This window comes from Budorcas taxicolor, chromosome 24 (assembly GCF_023091745.1).
Source record: "Budorcas taxicolor isolate Tak-1 chromosome 24, Takin1.1, whole genome shotgun sequence".
Taxonomy (NCBI): Eukaryota; Metazoa; Chordata; class Mammalia; order Artiodactyla; family Bovidae; genus Budorcas; species Budorcas taxicolor.
Window position 1 is genome coordinate 34,261,567 of NC_068933.1, and position 20,469 is coordinate 34,282,035.

General features: G+C 37.1%; 1 protein-coding gene across 1 annotated transcript in view; it reads right to left on the reverse strand.

Moving 5' to 3' along the window:
* Positions 1-20,469, reverse strand: part of LOC128068268 (A disintegrin and metallopeptidase domain 3-like) — an 87,401-nt gene that overhangs the window by 59,315 nt on the left and 7,617 nt on the right. Inside the window, 4 exon segments of the mRNA XM_052661392.1 lie at positions 5,554-5,624; positions 5,627-5,730; positions 6,187-6,263; positions 12,793-12,871. Of these exon segments, the coding sequence (XP_052517352.1) occupies positions 5,554-5,624; positions 5,627-5,730; positions 6,187-6,263; positions 12,793-12,871 (331 nt within the window).

Below are 20,469 nucleotides of genomic sequence, written 5' to 3' on the forward strand. Positions count from 1 at the left end.
GTTCTAAAAGGTCTTGTAGGTCTTCATAGAACCATTCAACTTCAGCCTATTCAGCATTACTGGTTGTGGCACAGACTTGGATTACTGTGATATTGAATGGTTCACCTTGGAGACAAACAGAGATCATTCTGTCGTTTTTGAGATTGCATCCAAGTACTGCATTTCCGACTCTTGCATTGACCATGGTGGTTACTCCTTTTCTTCTAAGGGATTCCTGCCCAGTAGTAGATATAATGGTCATCTGAGTTAAATTCACCCATTCCAACCCATTTTAGTTACCTTGGGGTTTTATGATAATCTCTATTCTGTTATTCACCAGTTCTATTGTCAATGTCTATCATTTTCAAAATGGCTTTTATTTTTTCCTGTCTGTTTCTTGAGCACTTCCAGGATCTTTAAACAGACTGTGAAAGGGTAGACTTGTGAGTACTAAAGAATGGTTCTCTGGGGTTGCATTATTTAGATTAGAATTTAATGCTGCAACTTACAATAATAATTTAAACTCTCTAGGTCTCTGCTTCCTTCTGAAGAGAGGGATAATTGTCCTCACTCTCAGAATTGTAGAAAGAATTGGAAAGACAGGGCATACTATCAAGGTCTTACAATAATAGGTGGCATCTAGTACATAAATATATAACAATATCAATACTGTTTTTAATTCATTTTGGATCATGTAATTTGTTTGTTATATTTTATATTTATATTTCTTTTTATGTCCCATGTTTATTACTTTTGTATTCTTCTTTCAGAATACATTCATTTCTTTCATGTCAAACTTTTGTTGAACAAATGGTGGGATAAGTGACTTACACTATGGGGAGGGAGGAGGGAGGAGGGTTCAGGATGCGGAACATGTGTATACCTGTGGTGGATTCATGTTGATGTATGGCAAAACCAATACAATATAGTAAAGTAATTAACTTCCAATTAAAATAATTAAATTTATATTAAAAAAAAAGAAATGACCAATTTTTCAAGAATGATATTGCTCCTTCTCTGAGAGAAAAGAAGTCCATGAGAGATACCTGTTCAGCTCAGGTTTATCAAGATAGGGATTCAGACACCCTTCTTCCTTTACTCCTATCTGAATTCAAATACTACTGGGAACACTTTGAGGCCCTGAGTTGAAGCTGGAAAAGGAAACAGCTAGCATTTTCATCTACCTTGGTCTTTGCAAGAGCAAAGCCCACACATCATGTTAAACCACTGACAAGAATTCCTCACCTCAAAATCTTGTGGTATTTGATGTAATAGTCTTTACTCATGAAGAATACAGTTTGAGGATAACAGCTTACAAAGTTGTTCCATCTCTTGATTTGACAGAAAATTCAGTGTATTTGGCAACTACTCCTTAGAAATTTGGTTGTGCTTAGCCTGTTAATCTTCTCATTCCTGGTGAGATTCAAGTCTCTCGCTGTTATTCTAAGTGTAGGCTGTTTTACACATTAGGAGGGGTGTTCACAATGGGCAGGAAAGTTCAATATTTGTGCTAAGTAGTTTCATGCCATTCTACATTGTGTTTATACAGAAGAAATCAGATTTTTAAAAATATTGATTCAGAACCCCGGCTTAAATCATTTTGATTCTCAATTTCATCTGTATTAGAACTCATACCACACCACCTGTATTGTTATTTTAAATGCATATTTATCTCTCAAATTTCCTTGTCATTTTTGTTTATACTTTAGTTGTGTGTGATTTCTGGAATTTTGTGTGATGAACTTTTGAGGTTTTACACATGTGTAGCATGTTTTTAGTTCCCAAGAACCGTTATCTGCTGAATTTTATTTTTTAAACAGTGCTCTGTTCTTAATTTGTGGATGAAATATTTTCTTCACCCTTTCTGAGTATGGGCTTCCCTAGGGGCTTAGTCAGTACACAATCTGCCTGCAATGTGGGAGACGGGGGTTCGATCCCTGGGTTGGAAAAATCCCCTGGAGGAAGACATGGCAACCCATTCCAGTGTTGTTGCCTGGAGAATCCCATGGACAGAGGAGCCTGATGAGCTGCAGTCGATGGGGTCACAAAGAGTCAGACATGACTGAGAGATTAAGCATAGCACACCTCTCTGAGTAGATTGTCATGTTTCTTTCTTCACTCTCTCCATTCCTTAGTGCCTCAAGATTAAACACTTTGAATTTTTCCTAGACAATATCTACCATATTAAATTGTTTCATCCTATGTCTAGTGCTTCTTCATATTAGGCATTGACAGCATATTGCAACATCTGTGACCACATATGAAGCTTATGGCCTGCTGTCTTCAGACAGTGTAAATTATCTGGAATGCTTAATGGGAAACCTTGCTGTCAACATGCTTGGTTTTGATTCATTGGGGTGATTCGATTCCCTCCTGGATTCTCATGAACATCTTAGTATGTTTAAACCCATTTCCCAACATCTAGTGTGTCAAGTTTAATATATTCACACTAATTTTGCATCATAACCACCTTCTTTTATGATTTACAAAGACATCTATGCCTGGTGACCCTACTTCACACATTCCACCCAAGAAGTCTTAGACCAGCTGTGAGTTTACAGCAGAAACAATTGTTTAGGAGAGGAAATTAGGTTTTATACATATTTTTAAACTGATTTTCAACCATCTGTCGTCCTAGACCCACCCTTAATATCATTTCCTTAGGTATTTGGACTCACAGTTAAAAAGACATTTCAGTAGTTCCCTTGTGCAAGGGTCCCCAGTCTTGGGCCACCAATCAGTAACAGCAGTGATATCCCTGGTTTCTTCTTAGTTCTGAAATTTTAGTGTCTTTTATTTCATATTGCATTTTATTTTGTATCCAAATTTTCCATATTTAGTTCCAATTACCTTGTTTCAGTACATGAGAAACTATTGATAGCAAATACAAATAGTAGTAGTAGGGGCAATATTTATTGATATACATTGATCACTTACATTTCTGACATACTATGCTAAGTAATTTTCAATTACAAATTTATTGAAACTTTAAAGTACCTGTGTGACTTGGGTATTATTTTTATTATTGGATTTTTACAGATGAGAAGATTTAAATATAAAAAGATGATATGCTGCTGCTGCTAAGGCACTTCAGTCCCATCCAACTCTGTGAGACCCCATAGATGGCAGCTCACCAGGCCCCCCGTCCCTGGGATTCTCCAGGCAAGAGTACTGGAGTGGGGTGTTATTTCCTCCTCCAATGCATGAAAGTGAAAAGAGAAAGTGAAGTCGCTCAGTCGTGCCCTACTCGTAGCAACCCCATGGACTGCAGCCTACCAGGTTCCTCTGTCCATGGGATTTTCCAGGCATGAATACTGGAGTGGGGTGCCATTGCCTTATTACTCAGCCAAATACTTGTGGCTACAGCCTAATTGACTAGAACTTCAAGCTATGGCAACTGGAACTGTATGTTGCCTTTGCCTCTATCAACCCCTCTCTTATTGCTGACTCTTCAAGTCAAGTTGGGGGTTTCAAGGGCAGGGCTATTTGTCTTTGCCATAACATGTCAATCCATTTGGGTTTTCCCACTGCCATAGAAGAGGGTTCATGGAAACCTTTAAAGTTATTTTATGTGACAATGCTCTGCTTCAGTTTTGAAATGGTCTTCAATTGTGTCAGTGTTGTACTGCAACAGGCAAATGGCATAGGGTTGGGAGTCACATCTCAGTTCTATTAAAAAGGAAATTTTCATTTCTATATAAAACTATATTTTATCATTTTTATGACATTCTGAAAGGGTAATTTTAAAAATCTGCATTTACACCAATATTTTTGGCAAAATAAAAAATATTAAAGCAACAATGAGATGGGAGATCATAAAAAATTAAATTCACATTTTATATTATAATTTTGTTTTGCCTCTCTAAACAAGATATCCAATTTTGCTATGAATATGTGGACACAGTTTCATTTCCTTAACTTTTGATGGCAAAATGTAAAGTTGTGCAAACATTCTTAAGGAGGAAGTTAGAATATATACATCTAAAAATCTTGGAAATATGCCTATTTCTAGATAAAAACAATTTTAAGAAAAGTGTGACTGTTCAAAAATCTGGTACATTCATGCAGTATTTCTTGCTTGAAGTTAAAAATATAAATATGCAAAATATACCATAATGAAAGCATATGTTTTAAATTTATATATATATAATACATTGAAGTTGCTCAGTCGTGTCCGACTCTTTGCGACCCCCTTGGAATTTTCCAGGCAAGAGTACTGGAGTGGGTTGCCAAGTATATGAAAAACAATATATCGAAATGATTGTCCTGGATTTCACAATAGCCTTTTGTCTAGAGAATAGTATTATGGTCAATTTTTATTATCCTTCTGCTTATATTTAAATTTTTAATAATATTAACTAACATTAATTTAAAATGATAATAAATGCAATGTAACTTAATGATAAGTGAAAACTTATCCTTTTAATAGCACAAATCAAATTTCAAAGAAAAATACATGATAGGGTAATTTTTTTCTTAATTCTTCCTTTATAAATCATTTTTATAACTTGAAAGAGTAAAATAATTAGAACTAATGCCTCAAAGTTCTAAGAACACTATGTCTAGACAATGAGATATGGAACAATTCTTGCCTCGTTTGTACTTTTGCATTTTCTATCAAAATTAACATTTATTTTTACAAAGTTAATAAAGTTACTAAATGGCAAAATGCATGACACTTACAATCAGCAAATTTGAGTACCTTTATATTTTTAGGATGAAAATTCAGTGAAAGTGGAACTGTGCTACCCTAGAACCGCAATGACTCCTAAATGCAATAATAGATAGAAGAAGGTAGAAAACTGGATTTACATGTTAATCAAGCAAGATGGAACTATTCTTAGATATGAAATGACAAAGGAAAGTGAAGTCACTCAGTCGTGTCTGACTCTTTGCGACCCCATGGACTGTAGCCTACCAGGCTCCTCTGTCCATGGGATTTTCCAGGCAATAGTACTGGAGTGGATTGCCGTTTCCTTCTCCAGGTGATCTTCCCAACCCAGGGATCAAACCCAGGTCTCCCTCATTGTAGACAGATGCTTTACCGTCTAAGCCACCAGAAAAGTCCTGGTGGAAATGACAAAGGTCATGATCAAATTTCTACTTAATGTTTTCATTTAATATTTGTGTATATTTGCATAAAAATACTTAAAAGGCTGCTTGGGGCTGGTGCATGGGGATGATCCAGAGAGATGATATGGGGTGGGAGGTGGGAGGGGGGTTCATGTTTGGGAACTCATGTACACCCGTGGTGGATTCATGTCAATGTATGGCAAAACCAATACAGTATTGTAAAGTAAAATAAAGTAAACATAAAAATTTTTAAAAAAGGTAAAAAAAAAAAAGGCATATCTGCATAAAATACTTAAAATTAGGGATATGTGAGAATTTTGAATTACATATTTACAGCTGTTAAATTTTTTAATATTATATGACTAAACAAAATATATTTACACTAGATACCTTATAAGAGAAGGCTTTATTATAACCAGTATCACTTTAAACTTGTTTTCCAAATGTAACAGATATCAATGTGAATATGTTTATCACAATTTGCATACACGAGTTACTTACATTTGATTTCACAAGAATTTTGTAGGATTGATCTGCAAATTGAGTGGTAGAATTGTTTTCTGATATGGGAGAAAATCACTTTTTTTATCCCTGAATGGATAAATCACATGCTTATATGTAGTTGACGATTCCAGAGGTTCAATTCCATAACTGACATTCTCAAACTGCAATCATCCCCTGAATATTGAAACACATGAAAGAGAAATTAAAAATATGGATTTCTCAATAATAAACATAAATATTAAAAGAAAACATTAAGTAGAAATTTGATAATGAGTTTGTCCCCTAATATCTAATAATAGCCCCAATCTACTTCCATCAATGTGTAAACCCAATTTTCTACCTCCTTCTATTATAGCATTTAAGAGTCATTGCAGTTCTAGAGTGGCTCAATAATAGGGATATTTCTCATTCTGATGACAGCTATTTCTGAATAAATTTTAGAATTGCAAGCCTGGCAGAGACAAAGAGTATAGTGGAAAAGATAAGACAAGCAGGCACAGAAAGTAGATGAGAAGAAACACAGTGTAAGTGTCTATTTTCTTTGTCTTCCATCTACCCTTCAAGAAGTTTCTAAAAGTTAAAGGACACACTAGATATCAACTACAGTACATCTCTGGAATATGTCATTACCTGAGTCCAGAGCAGGTACTAAGTGTCGCAGCTGAATTTGGAATCTCTGTGGCATATCCTTGGTAAAAGCAATGGCCCTGCACAGGAGTAATATAAAGATACATCGGTAATGATTAGCAAACAAAGAGTTTGATTTTATTGATAATCCTCATTCTAGACATCATCAAAGATCAAATTTAAGCATTCCATTATACAGTTCAACACACATTTCATTTCCTTTTTATCTTTCTACAGTCTTTTCCCCTTGACACTCTTCTGACTTTGAATATTCACAACTCCTATTCTTTCCCAAAGGATTTTTGCTGTAAATCTGAACTTTCCATAAATAACATTCTGATCTATATCTTGTCATTCTCAGTCCACATTTTGAATATATAGTCTAAAAATTCTACCTCAAGTAATCGCCAGCATTAATTTGACTTCCACTCTGAGCATTTCATTTGTTTTATTCTAAGTAAGACCAAAATATCTTAACTGACATTTCTTCACTATTTTTTCAAATTTCACCATGTTGATCATCTTTACTTGAAAGTCTCTTCTCAATGGACTTTTAAAACATTACTCTTCCTATGTTCTCCACTGATACAGTCTTTTACTGAATATTTCCTTCTCTTCCTTAAGAAGTGTAGTGATATCTAGAATCAGCCTTGTTCCTCAGTTAATCCGGGACTATGAACACACTATTATCATCACATTCTCATGTACAAATGTGATTCTATGGCATTAGTGTCCATACATACAAATCCATCAGTAAGCATTCACTCATCTAAATACTCGACTTAACTCCTATCTCCAACTGATAGTGGCAGAGCATACACACTCCACTGTCAGATAACAGTAGCAGCCAATTCTGCCCACAGTGGTGTCAATAAACTATGCCACAAACCTTCACAAAGATGTAGAATGCAAACCAGGTCCCAACATTTTACCCAGCAGAAGACAGCATCACAGTTTATGCATCTCCTGGCCTTGCATCCCAATAAGAGAAAATGATCCTCGTGAGATAACTCTCAACACTCCAAACTCAAAGCAGCGAAGAGTGGCCTAGATGAAAAACTTTCCTCTCTCAGGGGCACTAGCAGAGACAGACTGAGAAGCATACTGATAGCCAGTGACTGACATACAGCTAGAGGAAATGTTCTCCATTATATGGTTCCCTCATCAACCAACATTACCAAGTAACAGAGGGTGGCCCAAGAAAGAAACGTTTCCTGCCATGGGCTGCCCTGGCAGAGATCCAGTGAGCTCCACATAAGCCAGGAAGAATAAAGGACAACAAAATAATATCAAAAGTTCCAAGAAAACTAAATGGTCACTGGAGCAACAACCACATTAAATTTGAACTTAAACAGGGTGATTGCCTTCAACAATAGAAGATTTCAATGACAAAGATACAATCTAAAACTATATACTATATCAAGAACCAAGAATATCACAACAAAATGGGAGAAGACACCAGATGCTGCATATTGAGATTAGCCACATGCTGGAATGATTCAATGGATTTTAAAGCAGCTGTGAAAATATATATTCAATGAACATTTTAAAATCATCCTGAAACAACTGAAAGAATAAGGAAATTTCGGAAATGAAATAGAAGCTATTAAAAATAACAACTAAGAAATTAGAACCAAATAATAAAATAAGAAAAAAAAAAAAAAAAAAAAAGAAAACAACCCAAACTGGGTAGGAACAAACACAGAGCGCAGATGACAAGGGACGGAATCAGTGAACCGGAGACAGATGCATAAAATTTACCCGATATAAAAATCACAGGAAAATCAATTAAGGAAATGAATAGAGTTTCAAGAACACATGGAACATTACCAAATTTTTTAAAATATATGTCAGAATCCATGAAGGAGAACCAGAAAGAATTAGCAGAGTAGAAAAAACATTCAAAGAAATAAAGGCTTAATACTGGTCAAAAGATGGTGCTTTAGAAATCCCTGGATCTGCCATCCTCCAACAAATAAACCAAGTGGCAGCAATTAATGCACCAATTCCATCTGTGAGAGACCATGAAATAACAGACTGGCTCGTGCACATCTTTTGGTGAATGCAACATCAGATGCACCAAAGCCAGTAGGGAGATTTGGGATGCCTGTTCACCAGAGAATCTGCCCCAGAGATTCGATTAGATTAGAAAGAGATAATCTAGCTTCCAGACTGACCCAGGGCAGGAAAGGGTATTGTTCAAGCAAGCAGTGCCCCAGTATTTTTGAGGAGAAGACCCAAGGAACAGGGTCACCAAACCTGGGCAGTCTAGTCAATGAGAGCACAATGGAGATGGTGGCTTGGGTTACTTGACATCACTGACTCCCTTCCCTGCTTGTCCACACTCATTACAGAGTGAGAAGAAGAAAAATCCCACCTCTCTGCCTCCACGGCAGGAGACAATAGTGGACGGATTGAATGCAGTGCTCCCACTTCACCAATACTGCCCCAAGAACCAGCATCTGACTCTCAGATCTTGCAGCACTGTAGCCGCGGTACAGTCTGTGGGAGAACAGAGGCACCGACCTGGGATGACAGAATAGTGAACATCCCTTCTGAGACAGAGCCAGAGCAGGGAAACCCCACCGAGGTCTGCTTCTACCTGAAGAGAGGAACAGCTGGTAGAGGACCCCCGAATCACTGGCCGGGCTGGTTTGTGGGGGTGTCCTTCTGGACAAGGCCACTCATGAAGACCCTGTGAGGGGACTGCTTTCCTAATAAGCAGACACCAAAGTAGAGTGTTAAGTAAAATGAGGAATAAGGAAATGATATTTCAAACAAAGGAACAAGGTACAGGCTGAATTGACACTAGTGAAATAAACTTAATGTACCTAATAAAAAATTAAAAATAAAGATGGTCCCATAAAGATGCTCATTGAGGATAGGAGGACAATGCATGAACCAAGTGAGAGTTTGAAAAAAAAAAAAAAACACAACCAGATAAAATATTAGAAGTATCAAACAGAAATCATGGAGCTGTAGAATAATTGCTGCTGTTGTTTAGTTGCCAAGTCGTGTCCAATTCTTTCACTACCCCAAGGACTGTAGCCCACCTGACTCTTCTGCCCATGTGACTTTCCAGATGAGAATACTGGAGTGGATTGCCATTTCCTTCTGCAAGGAGTTTTCTTAACTCATAAATTGAACCTGTCCCCTGCATTGGCAGGTTCTTTACCACTAAGCCACCAGGGAAGCCATAGAATAATGACTGAACTGAAAAAATTCACTAGAAGTCTTCAGCAGCAGATTACATCAGACAGAAGAAAGACTCAATTCAACTTCAACAGATCAAAGGAGCAAAGTCGAAAGTGCTCAAGTCTTACAGGAGTTATGGGATAGTAATTAAAGTCTCCCCTTTGGAAACTAGAAAAAAAGAAAAGCAAGTTAAATCCAAAGTAAGCAACAGAAAAGAAATATTTAGAACTGATAAACCTCTTTCCAGGTGTGTTAAGAGAGATGATACTAATTACTGATATCAGTAGTATAAAAGAAATATCTTAACTATAGCCTTATGTACATTAAAAGAATAATAAAGGAATGAGATAAACAACTCTATGTCCACCAATTTTAAATCCTGGATAAAATGATCCAACTATTTGAAACACACCATTTGTCAAACCTCATGTAAGAGGAAATAGAGAATCTGACTACGTCTGATTCTCTTAAAGAAGTTGAATAAAATTGATCACCTGCCAAATCGCAAAGCAGCAAGCAGGCCCAGATGTTGTCACTGCTGAATTCTACCAAACACTTGAGTAAACCATATCAAATCTCTATACATTCCTTCAAAATATAGAAACAAAACAAATTCTAATGCATGCTATGTGGGTCAATATTATACTAAAACCAACAACCAATGACACTTAAAAAAAAAAAGAGGTACACATTAAAATCTCTCATGAGCATATATGCAAAAATTCTCAACAACACATTAGTAAATAAAAATCAACAATAAAATTACATTTAAAAATTTTAAAATTTTTACATTTAAAAATTTAAAAATTGTAAACCAAAACCAAGTGGGATTTATCCCAGATATGCAAAGGAAGTTCCACATTCAAAATTCAAGTAATAAAAGCAATTACTACATAGGTTAAAGAAGAAAAATATTAGTAAATTGAGCAATGCTACAGAGTATAAAGTGAACATACAAAAGTCATTTCTGTTTCTACAAACTAACAAACTGTCAGAAAGAGAAATTAACAAAACAATTCCACTTACAATAGCATCCAAAAGAATAAAATATTTTTGATTAAATTAAACCAAGGAAGAGAAAGACCTGTACTCTAAACCTATAGTACACTGATGAAAGAAATTATGACACAATGGAAAGAGATCCAATGGTCATGGATTGGGGGAATTCTTATGGTTATAATTCCCATACCACCTAAAGCAATCTACAAATTCAATATGATTCCTATACAATATCTAACAGCATTTTTCACAGAACCAGAAAAAATGATCCTGAAATTCTTATGTATCCACACACAAACACACACACACAAATCCAAATAGGCCATAACCTTGATAAGGCTGAGGTATCACATTTCCTGATTCAAATGACATTAAGCCTTCTCTTTCCCTGAATCTTTTCCAGATGAATGGTCACCTATTAAGTTTTGTCCTTAACATATTAGAATAAGAAGAGCAAAACAAACCTGAAGCAAGGTATCAGGGAGAAAAGAAATACAGCAAAAAGCTGTGACATTGAAAATAAGATAACAGTAAAGAAAATCAAAGCAAGAAACAGTCGGTTCTTTGTTTGTTTGTTTTTATTTTATTTTTTAATTTTTTCTTATTGTTTTACTTTATTTTACTTTACAATACTGTATTGGTTTTGCCATACATTGACATGATCCACCACGGGTATACATGCATTCTCAATGTGCAATAAATTGAAAAATCTCTAGTAAGACTGACAGTTAAGAAAAGAGGAGTCACATATCATCAATGACTGAAATGAACCAACACATCACTAAAGCTCCTGTAAGTCATTAAAAGAATAATAAAGACTATTACAAAATTCCATGCAGAAATGCCCCTGAGATGAAACAGACCAATTATTTAAAAAACTAGAATCTACCAAAGCAGTAAAAAAAAAACCCCAAAAAACAGATAAACAAAATAGCCTATAACTATTAAACAAATTGAATTGCTAATTTAATAGCTCCCAACACACATACATGCAAAATCCCAAAGCCCAGGGATTTCACTGTAGAATTTTACCAAGTACCTTAAGAATTAACAAGTATTTATACAATGTCCTCCTGAAAAACCAAAGAGAATGCATTCCTTTTTGATGTATTTCATGAGGCTAGTATTACTCTAATCTAAAAGTTTGACAAAGTCACTACAAAAAAAGAAAATCATAGACCAATATTTTTCATGTAATTAGGCCCCCAAAATTCTCAAGAAATTGTTAGCAAATCAAATCCAGGCATGAATAAAAATTTCATACAACAAGACCAAGTTTGGATTTTTATAGGTATGAAAGGTATTTTCTAGGTATTGTATCAATATTTGAAAACCAGTCAAAGCAATACACTATCTCAACATCATATGATCATATCAACTAATACAGAAAAGACATCTTATACAATTAATTATATTTCCCATCATGGGACAGAAAAACAAACAGATTCTTAGCAGTCTAGGAACAGTGAATTTCCTTAACTTTGTAAAGACCATATTAAAAAAAAAAAATACCTAAAACCTATTTCTAACTTTGTCTTTAGTGTTGAATGACTGAATACGTTATCCCTACAATTCAGAAAATCCAAACTCGTAAGAAGTCCTATTGATTCAACTCTTGTACTATAGTTAAGACATTATTCCTAATCAAAGGACCAAGTTCAATGTGAGACTCACCCTCTGTGCTTCCTTTCTGTCAGAGGAAGAATCTCTGATTTTTCTTTTAACTATCTAATATCTGAAACCAAGTGTCTCATGAATTCTGTCCTACTTTCTACTTGCAGATGCTGAGAAAGAGAAATGTACCGGTTACCATATTTTAAATATCATTCTCTCTGAATTGTAGCACAGCAACAGAATTTGAACAAACACTTGCATTCATATCTTCTCCATCATCTATTCTGGCAAAATACATATTTTAGACTAAAGCTGACTTCTTCATATTCTTTTAAACAATTTTTGACTCTTATCTGCATTGGGGGATATAATTCAAATTTTTGCAGTTTTCATGTAAACATATTAGGATTTAGTACTCAATATGCTATTGCAGCTTTATTTTTCTGTGCTCTTTCTGTGAAGTGGTTTCCACTGTTCCCTCCACTGCTCAACTCCTATGACACCGTCATCAAAAATTCACCCTGTGTTTAGAGGCTTCTGAGTTCCTTTCCCTACTTCTTTCTGCTCTCAAATTCCTACAACTACTTCCAGTGAATGTAAATGACATTCTCAATTAAGTGATTCCTGAGTTTCACATTCTAAATTTCTCATTCTACTCAACATGTTTTCATAGCAACAGCCATATTATGTTTGGGTTTGTGATCAATCTGCTTGCCCAACAATCTGGCTCATTCTTCCACCAATGATGCCTTTACCACAAAAGGATAAAAATCTACAAAACATAAAGTAAACAAAACTTACCTTTATAAATGAAGAATCTGGATATAACACCCTCGATTTGTTGTATGAATACACCAGGAGATTAGAGTCTAAAAATGACCTAATTCAACCAAAATAATAAACATTGTTTTAATAACAGCATTAATAAAAGTAACTTCCAGAGTTATGACATTAAAAAAAAAAAAACTTTACTTTCCACTTTATAAGCTTAAATATGCAAAAATTAAATGGGTTCCTTGGACTGCAAGAAGATCAAACCAGTCAATCCTAAAGGAATATTCAGTCCTGAATATTCACTGGAAGCACTGTTGCTGAAACTGAAGCTCCAATACTTTGGCCACCTGATGCAAAGAACTGATTCACTGGAGAAGACCCTGATGCTGGGAAAGATTGAAGGCAGAAGAAGCTGATGACAGAGGATGAGATGGTTGGATGGCATCACCAATTCAATGGACATGAGTTTGGAGAAACTCTGGGAGTTGGTGATGGAAAGGGAAGCCTGGCATGCTGCTGTCTATGGGATAGCAGAGTCGGACACGACTGAGCGACTGACCTGAACTGGACTGACTGAATGAATAAAAACTAATTACCCTAAAATCTTAAGGGAAGCAAGTCACTGAGAACTGTACATTTTCACTTGGAAGGACATTCAGTCAGTTCAGTTCAGTCGTTCAGTTGTGTCCGACTCTTTGCGACCCCATGAATCGCAGCATGCCAGGCCTCCCTGTCCATCACCATCTCCCAGAGTTCACTCAGACTCATGTCCATTAAGTCCGTGATGCCATCCAGCCATCTCATCCTTGGTCGTCCCCTTCTACTCCTGCCTCCAATCCCTCCCAGCATCAGAGTCTTTTCCAATGAGTCAACTCTTTGCATGAGGTGGTCAAAGTACTGGAGCTTCAGCTTTAGCATCATTCCTTCCAAAGAAATCCCAGGGTTGATCTCCTTCAGAATGGACTGATTGGATCTCCTTGCAGTCCAAGGGACTCTCAAGAGTCTTCTCCAGCACCACAGTTCAAAAGCATCAATTGTTCGGCACTCAGCCTTCTTCACAGTCCAACTCTCCCATCCATACATGACCACAGGAAAAACCATAGCCTTGACTAGACGGACCTTAGTCGGCAAAGTAATGTCTCTGCTTTTGAATATGCTATCTAGGTTGGTCATAACTTTTCCTCCAAGGAGTAAGAGTCTTTTATTTCATGGCTGCAATCATCATCTGCAGTGATTTTGGAGCCCCAAAAATAGTCTGACCCTGTTTCCACTGTTTCCCCATCCATTACATGTTATTAATAATGAGAGAACTGCATATTAAAGCAATAATAGTGCTTGTTATCCACTAATTAACAAAAATGAGTGAACATACACTTTTGGTTGAGAATGTAGAAAAAAAATCTTTTAATTTATTGTCATAAAATTTAGTTATAATGATTTTGAAGGAAAAAAAAAACTGGCAGTATATAGCATTTAAGAATTTTCTTATTTATAATGCAATATCTACACTGAGGCCTGGGAAGTCTTGTCCAGGGATGTCAACTAGAGAGCTTTCTTGCTGTAATAAGGGAGGATAAATAATTTATTCAATCCAAAAGAAAGGCAATGCCAAAAATTGCTCAAACTACCACACAATTGCACTCATCTCACACGCTAGTAAAGTAATGCTCAAAATTCTCCAAGCCAGGCTTCAGCAAAATGGGAATGGTGAACTTCCTGATGTTCAAGCTGGTTTTAGAAAAAGCAGAGGAGCCAGAGATCAAATTGCCAACATCTGCGGGATCATGGAAAAAGCAAGAGAGTTCCAGAAAAACATCTATTTCTGCTTTATTGACTATGCCAAAGCCTTTGACTGTGTGAATCACAATAAACTGTGGAAGATTCTGAGAGAGATGGGAATACCAGACCACCTGACCTGCCTCTTGAGAAACCTATATGCAGGTCAGGAAGCAACAGTTGGAACTGGACATGGAACAACAGACAGGTTCCAAATAGGAAAAGGAGTACATCAAGGCTGTGTATTATCACCCTGCTTATTTAACTTCTATGCAGAGTACATCATGAGAAACGCTGGACTGGAAGAAACATGAGCTGGAATCAAGATTGCTGGGAGAAATATCAATAACCTCAGATAAGCAGATGACACTACCTTTATGGCAGAAAGTGAAGAGGAACTAAAAAGCCTCTTGATGACAGTGAAAGAGGAGAGTGAAAAAGTTGGCTTAGCTCAACATTCAGAAAAGGAAGATCATGGCATCCGGTCCCATCACTTCATCGGAAACAGATGGAGAAACAGTGGAAACAGTGTCAGACATTTTTGGGGGGCGGTGCTCCAAAATCACTGCAGATGGTAACTGCAGCCATGAAATTAAAAGGCACTTACTCCTTGGAAGAAAAGTTATGACCAACCTAGATAGCATATTCAAAAGCAGAGACATTATTTGGCCGACTTAGGTCTGTCTAGTCAAGGCTATAGTTTTTCCAGTAGTCATATATGGATGTGAGTGTTGGACTGTGAAGAAGGATGAGCACTGAGGAATTGATGCTTTTGAACTGTGGTGTTGGATAAGACTGTTGAGAGTCCCTTGGACTGCAAGGAGATCCAACCAGACCATTCTGAAGGAGATCAGCCCTGGGTGTTCTTTGGAAGGAATGATGCTAAAGCTGAAACTCCAGTACTTTGGCTACCTCATGTGAATTTGACTCATTGGAAAAGACTTTGATGTTGGGAGGGATTGGGAGCAGGAGGAGAAGGGAACAACAGAAGATGAGATGGCTGGATGGCATCACTGACTCGATGGATGTAAATCTGAGTGAACTCTGGGAGTTGGTGATGGACAGGGAGGCCTGGCATGCTGCGATTCATGGGGTTGCAAAGAGTCAGACACGACTGAGTGACTGAACTGAACTGAAATAGTTTATGAAATATATTTATTTGATGGCTACATATGCATTAAAAATCATTTTGCACACGTCAATATGAATGAATCTCAACAAATGATATTATGCACAATGTTGCATTATGAAAGACCACAACAACATACAGGAAAACAAAATGTACCTACGGCTCACACTTTTGGGTCATGTCCCACTAGCCATGACAACTCTGCTAACTGGCCAGGCTTGCTCAGTGGTACAGGATTCAGCTGAATATTGGCTGATGTAGGGATAAATAGAACACCTTGGCTATGATCCACTAGTCTTTAATCTTTCAGCAAGCTTAGCCAAAACATTTTCTCATGGGGATGACAGGCAAAGATGGACAGCAGAAACCCAAGAGAGCCTGTTGAAGCCTCTGTTGAAATCAATTCACCCAACAAAGTAAGTGCAGTGGTGCTCACTCACTCACTCCTGTTTCCGACACTGAAACCCCATGAACGGTAACCCACCAGGCTCCTCTGTCCACGCTATTCTCCAGGCAAGAATACTGGAGTGGGTTGCCACTGCCTCCTCCAGGATATCTTCCCCACTCAGGAACTGAACATGAGTCTCTTGCATCTCCTGCTTTGGCAGGAGGATTCTTTACCACTGAGCCACCTGGAAAGGCCCCATCAAAACAAGTGACATAGTCTCAAACTGGGCTGGTAATTTGCCAGACCCCCAGGTAAAATCCCCTTCGTGGATTCCAGCCTTGCTTTACAGATATGCTTGTGTTACTACATGAAGCTATGAGCCATGCCGTGGGGAGCACCCAAGATGGATGGGTCACAGCGAAGAGTTCCAGCAAAATGTAGTACACTGGAGAAGGAAATGGCAACCCACTCCAGTATTCTTGCCTGGAAAACCCCACAGACCATATGAAAAAAGCAAAAAGATATGACACTGGAAGATGAGCCCCTCAGGTTGAAGGTATCCAATATGCTACTCAGGAAGAGTGGAGGGCAATTTATAACAACTACAGTAAGAAAGAAGCAGTTTGGCCAAAGCAGGAACAAAGCTAAGTTGTGGATGTGTCTGGTGATGAAAGTCCAATACTGTAAAGAACAATATTGCATAGGAACCTGGGATGTTAGCTCCATGAATCAAGGTAAACTAGAAGTGGTCAAGTAAGAGATAGTAAGATTGAACATCAACATCTTAGGAATCAGTGAACTAAAATGGATGGGAAAGGGTGTATTTAATTCAGATGACCATTATATCCACTCTTTGGGGCAAGAATCTCTTAGAAGAAATGGAGTAGCCCTCATAGTCAACAAAAGAGTTCAAAATGCAATAATTGGGTCAATCTCAAAGTGACAGAATGATCTCAGTTCGTTTCTAAGGCAAACCATTCAACATCACAGTAACTCAAGTCTACACCCCAATGGCTGATGTTAAAGATGGTGAAGTTGACTGGTTCTATGAAGACCTAGGACAGCTTCTAGAACTAAGATTAAAAAAAAAGATGCCCTTTTCATCATAGAGGATTAGAAGGCAAAAGAAGGAAGTCAAGAGAAACTTGGAATAACAGAAAAGTTTGGCCTTGAAGTACAAAATGAAATTGGGCAAAGGCTAACAGAGTCTTGTCAAGAGAACACACTGGTCATAGCAAACACTCTTTCCAACCAATCCAGTGGACCAAAATAGTCATCAACAGATGGTCAATACTGAAATCAGATTAATTATGTTCTTTGTTGCCAAAGATGGAGAAGCTGTATACAGTCAGTAATAACAAAACCTGGGGCTGACTGTGGCACAGATCATGAGCTCCTTATTGCAAAATTCAGGCTAAAGTTGAAGACAGCAAGGAAAGCCACTAGGCCATTCAGGTATGATCTAAATCACATCCCTTATGATTATACAGTGGAGGTGACAAATAGACTCGAGGGATTAGACCTGGTAGAAGAGTGCCTGAAGAACTATGGATGGAAGTTTGTAACACTGTATAGGAGGCAATGACCAAAACCATCCCAGAAGAAGAAATGCAGGAAGGCAAAGTGGTTGTCTGAGAATGTGCTAAAAATAGCTGGGGAAAGAAGAGAAGTGAAAGGCAAGGCTGAAAGGAAAAGATATACTCAACTGAATGCAGAGTTCCAGAGAATAGCAAGGAGAGATGAGAAAGACTTCTTGAGCAATGAAAACAAAACAACCAAACCAAAAAACCCCCAGAAAAATAATAGAAAGGGAAAGACTAAAGATCTCTTCAAGAAAACTGGAGATAAAGGAATATTTCAAGTAAAGATGGGCCTGATAAAGGACAGAAACACTGAAGATCTAACTGAAGCAAAAAAATATTAAGAAGAGGTGGCAAGAATATTCAGAGGAACTATACCAGAAAGGTTTTAATGACCCAAAACACCACGATGGTGTGGTCACTCCCTTAGCACCAGACATGCTGGAATGTGAAATCAGGTGGGCCTTAGGAAGCACTATTATGAACAAAGTTAATGGAAGTAAAAGAATTCCAGCTGAATTATTTAAAATTCTAAAAGATGATGCTGTTAGAGTGCTGCACTCAGTAAATTAGCAAATTTGGAAAACCCAGCAGTGGTCACAGGAGTGGAAAATGTCAGTTTTTATTCCAACCTCAAAAAAGGGCAATGCCAAAGAATGCTCAAACAACCTTATCATTGCGCTAATTTTACATGCTAGCAAGGTTATGCTCAAAATCCTTCAAGTTAGACTTCAGAAGTACAAGAACCATGTAATTCCAGATGTACAAGCTCAGTTTAGAAGAAGTAGAGAAGACAGAGATCAAATTTCCAACATTTGTTAGATCATGAAGAAAGCCAGGGAGAAACAGAAAAACATCTACTTCTCCTTCATTGACTATGCTAAAGCCTTTGACTATGGATCACAATAAATTGTGGAAATTTCTCAAAGAAATGCTTGTACCAGAACACCTTACCTCTCTTCTGAGAAACCTATATGTGGGTCAAGAAGCAACAGTTAGAATCAGACATGGAACAACTGACTGGTGCAAATAGGGAAAGGAGTAAGAGGCTGTATATTGTCACCCTGCTTATTAAACTTATAAGCAGAGTACATCATGTGGAATGATGAGGTGGATTAAGCAGAAGCTTGAATGAAGATTTTTGGAGAAATATCAACAACCTGAGATGTGCAAATGATATCATTCTAATGGCAGAAAGTGAAGAGGAACTAGAGAGCCTCCCAATGAGAGTGAAAGAGGAAAGTGAAAAAGCTGGCTTAAAATTCAACAATCAAAAAACTAAGATCATAGCTTCTGGTCCCCTCACTTCATAGCAAATAGATGTGGAAAAAGCAAAATCAGTGACAGATTTTATTTTCTTGGTCTCCATAATCACTGAAGATAGTGACTGCAGACATGACTTTAAAAGACACTTGCTTCTTCGACGTAAAGCTACGACAAACAGAGCCAGTGTACTAGAAAGCAGAGATACCACTTCACCAACAAAGGTCCGTATAGTAAAAGTCTTCCTTTTTCCAGTAGTCATGTACAGAATTGAGAATAGGCCCATGAGAAGGCTGAATGCTGAGGAACTGATGCCTTTGAATTGTGGTTCTGGAGAAGACAGTTGAGAGTCCTGTGGACTGCAAAGAGATCAAACAGGTTTATCCTAAAGGCAATCAAACCTGAATAATCAGTGGAAGGACTGATGCTGAAGCTGAAGCTCCAATACTTTGGCCAGCTGGTGTGAAGAATCTGCTCATTGGAAAGACACTGATGCTGGGAAAGATTGAAGGCAAAAGCAGATGAGGGTGATGGAAGATGAGATGGTAGGAAAGCATCACTCAATCAATGGACATGAATTTGAGAAAACTCTTGGGAGATAATAGAGGACAGGAGAGTCTGGCATGCTGCAGTCTATGAAGTACCAAAGAGTCATACATGACTCAGCAACATGCAAATCGCCAGAAATGCACTTGGAAAATGGTACTTGCTCAGTAAATGTCAGTTACTGTTGTTCTTGTCATTATTATTATTATTGTTATGACTATTTTTAGCATTCATCCTTCTTGATCCAGAAGTCCATTAATTTATATCATCTGTTATGTAACAAAATCTGTATGATATAAAAATACATGGATGAGAATGCTTCTTGTCAGAGTCTATGGTGACATCCCTGGAAATAACCGCATTACCCATCAATACTATATACCATGCATTCTCACTACTAAAAATGAGTGAAAATATACATACAGAGAAAGAAAATATATGCTGTTATTAAATAAGACACTTGTAGAAGACAATTTGCATTTGAGCAAAGAAGTCCTTTTTTGGGGGTAGGTTTCTGTATGTTTTATTTCAGGTAAAGATGAAACTTAGATTTGAAAGTCATGGAGTGCTACACACAGATTATTGATGTTGGTTTCCTCACAGAATGAAAGCAGAAATCTGAAGACATTGAAAGTATACACTATAACGAAATGAGACAAACTGAGAGTGTAACATCGAACAAAATGCAATAAGTCATATAATTATGTAAAATGACATGAAATAAACAAACTGAATTATGGGCAGATAACATTAGTTCATTTATAATTGTAATGTAATTAAATGTAAGGAGTTACATAAAATGATGTGCATGTATTTCATATGCTCTAATATTTATATCATTATAGTTGAATCTGAATATTAGACTTAAGATCTAATGATAATGACTCAAAAGTCTAATCTGACATGAATTAACAAGAAGACTTAACATGTTAAATAAAATACTCATGCCTTTGAATGTTTAGGCTTTAATGTAGACTCAGTTATAGGAAGCCATTAAAAACTTAAGAAACTAAAAACAACTC